At 62.2% G+C, this 2,472-nt stretch overlaps 1 protein-coding gene across 1 annotated transcript in view; it reads left to right on the forward strand.

Annotated features, from left to right (window-relative positions):
* Positions 1-2,472, forward strand: part of RNPEP (arginyl aminopeptidase (aminopeptidase B)) — a gene marked incomplete at its 5' end in the record, with an annotated part of 3,753 nt that overhangs the window by 354 nt on the left and 927 nt on the right. Inside the window, 4 exons of the mRNA XM_010137658.1 lie at positions 140-252; positions 542-650; positions 1,242-1,466; positions 2,017-2,159. Coding sequence (XP_010135960.1) covers positions 140-252; positions 542-650; positions 1,242-1,466; positions 2,017-2,159 — 590 coding nt within the window. The remainder of the gene's footprint in view (positions 1-139; positions 253-541; positions 651-1,241; positions 1,467-2,016; positions 2,160-2,472) is intronic.

A 2,472-nucleotide genomic window follows, 5' to 3' on the forward strand; every position in this document is an offset into this window, starting at 1 on the left:
AAAACCAGCACTGGGACCCCAGGGAGGTGATGGCTCTGGGAGGGACATTGCAGGTTGCTCCAGCACGGAAAGTGAAATCTCAGCACACACGAAGGCTGCTCTGGTTTGCAGATGATTTGAGGGTTTTCCCTTTTTCCAGGTGTTGATCCGGATGACACGTACAACGAAACCCCCTATGAGAAAGGGTTCTGCTTTGTGAGCTACCTGGCCCATCTCGTGGGGGACCAGAGCAAGTTCGATGCCTTCCTCCGGGTCAGTACGGGGAGGTACCGGGTGGAGGTGCCAGGTCATGCAGAACCCCATGGCAGGGACCCTGGGCACAGGGGGACCCTGGGCAGGGATCCTGGGCAGGATGGGCTGAGCAGGGTGGCTGAGGAGGAGGAAGTAGAGATGGTCACAGTGGGCATGAGATGAGGGCAGAGCTGGGCCCCAAGGGCAGCAGGTGGTGGCAAAGCTCTGAGGTGTTCCAGAGGATGCAGAAGGCTCAGCAGCCCTGGCTGGGGTGAGTGCAAGCAACGTCACACCCTGGCCATCCCCGCAGGACTATGTGAACCGGTTCAAGTTCCAGAGCATCACCGCAGACGACACCCTCGGTTTCTTCCTGGAGTACTTCCCGGAGCTGAAGGAGAAAGGCGTGGACACCATCCCAGGTCAGCACGCCGCCACCCTGGCCAGGGGACTGGGCTGACGCTTGGCAAAGCTGCACCCCGCGGGCACTGGGGCCGTCCCGTGTCCCCTGCAGACCCTGTGCACCTTGGTTGGGGTGTTTTAGTGAGGATGGTGCTGCCACTATTGGCCTCGGCTCTGACGGAGGAGGCCCCGTGCTGGCCAGCCCAGGATCAGGCACTAACTGGGGCTTGGGCACACGCCTGCTCAGCCTGATGCTCCTCCATCCAATCCAGTCCATGCTCTGGGCTCAGGTGCTGTTTCACGGGTTCCCCTGTGGACAGCTGAGCCCAGTGAGTCCAGCACCAGGATGCCAGTGGCACTGGGATGGGGCTCAGCCCAGCCTAGCCGCAAAGGTCCAGGCTTGGCAGGAGCTTTCCAAGCTGGAGGTGGCTCACCTCGCTGATGGGGCTGTAACCGCACAAGCGCCCAGCGTGGCTTAACGGCCTCAGCCTGTTCGTCCTGCTTGTCACATCCCTGGGCAGGTTTGCTGGGGCTGCCCTCCGGGAAGGTCGGGGGATGTCTGGGCAGCACCAGCGTGGGGTTCAGACCCAGCTCTCCCTCCCTCGCTGCAGGCTTTGAGTTTGACTGCTGGCTGAACACGCCGGGCTGGCCGCCCTACCTGCCTGACCTCTCGCCGGGGGAGCAGCTGATGAAGCCGGCACAGGAGCTGGCAGAGCTCTGGGCAGCTGATGGCTTGAACATGGAGGCAATCGAAGCTGTGGACATCACGGCCTGGAGAACGTACCAGCTGGTCTACTTCCTGGACAAACTCCTGCAGAAATCCCCCCTGCCACAAGGTGAGGGCCAGGTGCCCTCCCAGGGCTCTGGTGCGCAGAGGAGGCACAGAGTGACATGCCCTGGTCCAGGCAGTTGGCTGGGGACGTGAGCATGCATGGACCATCAGCCCATCTCCACTGCAGTCCTGCAGTGTGGTTCCTGAGGTCTGGGAAGCCTCGATCAGTGTGGTGGGGGGTGGAGAGCCAGGACAGGTGTGTCATTAGGTGTGTGAGGACACGGGCAGTGGCAGGGAGGAGCCCTGCTGTCCCCAGGCTGGCTCAGCCTCCCCCTGTCCTTGCAGTCTTTGTTGAGGGACCTCCCCACCCTTTGTGCTGGCAGCCAAGCCACCAGGCAGGTGGCTGTGCAGGGCTGCTGGCCCCAGGAGGCCCAACATGGGCACCCTCCTGCCTGGAGCTAGTGAGTGCCTGGGATCCTCCCAGAGCTGGGGCTGCTGGGAGGGTCCCAGGGGATTTGCAGCACAGCCAAGGTGGGCTCGCAGAGTCCCCTTGGAGCAGGGCCTGGGAGCTGGAGGCAGAGCCCCCATGGGGATGGTGACAATCCTCTTCGCAGGGCATGTGGAGAGGCTGAGCAAGATGTACCCGAAGATCTCCAAGGCCCAGAACGCCGAGCTGCGACTCCGCTGGTGCCAGATTGTCCTCAAGAACAACCTTGAGGACGAGTACAGCAAGGTCAAGGACTTCCTCCACAGCCAGGTTTGTCCCTGGGCCACAGTGACTGTGCCTGGCAGCACCACTGGGGTGAGGCGGGCGTGGGACACAGGACCTGCTGTGCTGGAGGGCCAGGGGTTGGCAGTTGTTCTTGCTAGACCTGCAGAATAGTTTGGGTTGGAAGGGACCTTCAGAGATCATCTAGTCCAAGTAGGGCAGGGACACCTTCCGCTAGATCAGGTTCCTCAAAGCCCCATCCAGCCTGACTTTGAACACTGCCAGGGATGGGGCATCCACAGCCCTTCTGGGCAGCTCTCTCCCCTCTCCCCCCAGCGAGGGTTCCACACGCAGGTCACTC

The sequence above is a fragment of the Buceros rhinoceros genome, unplaced genomic scaffold, assembly GCF_000710305.1.
Source record: "Buceros rhinoceros silvestris isolate BGI_N320 unplaced genomic scaffold, ASM71030v1 scaffold19776, whole genome shotgun sequence".
Taxonomy (NCBI): domain Eukaryota; kingdom Metazoa; phylum Chordata; class Aves; order Bucerotiformes; family Bucerotidae; genus Buceros; species Buceros rhinoceros.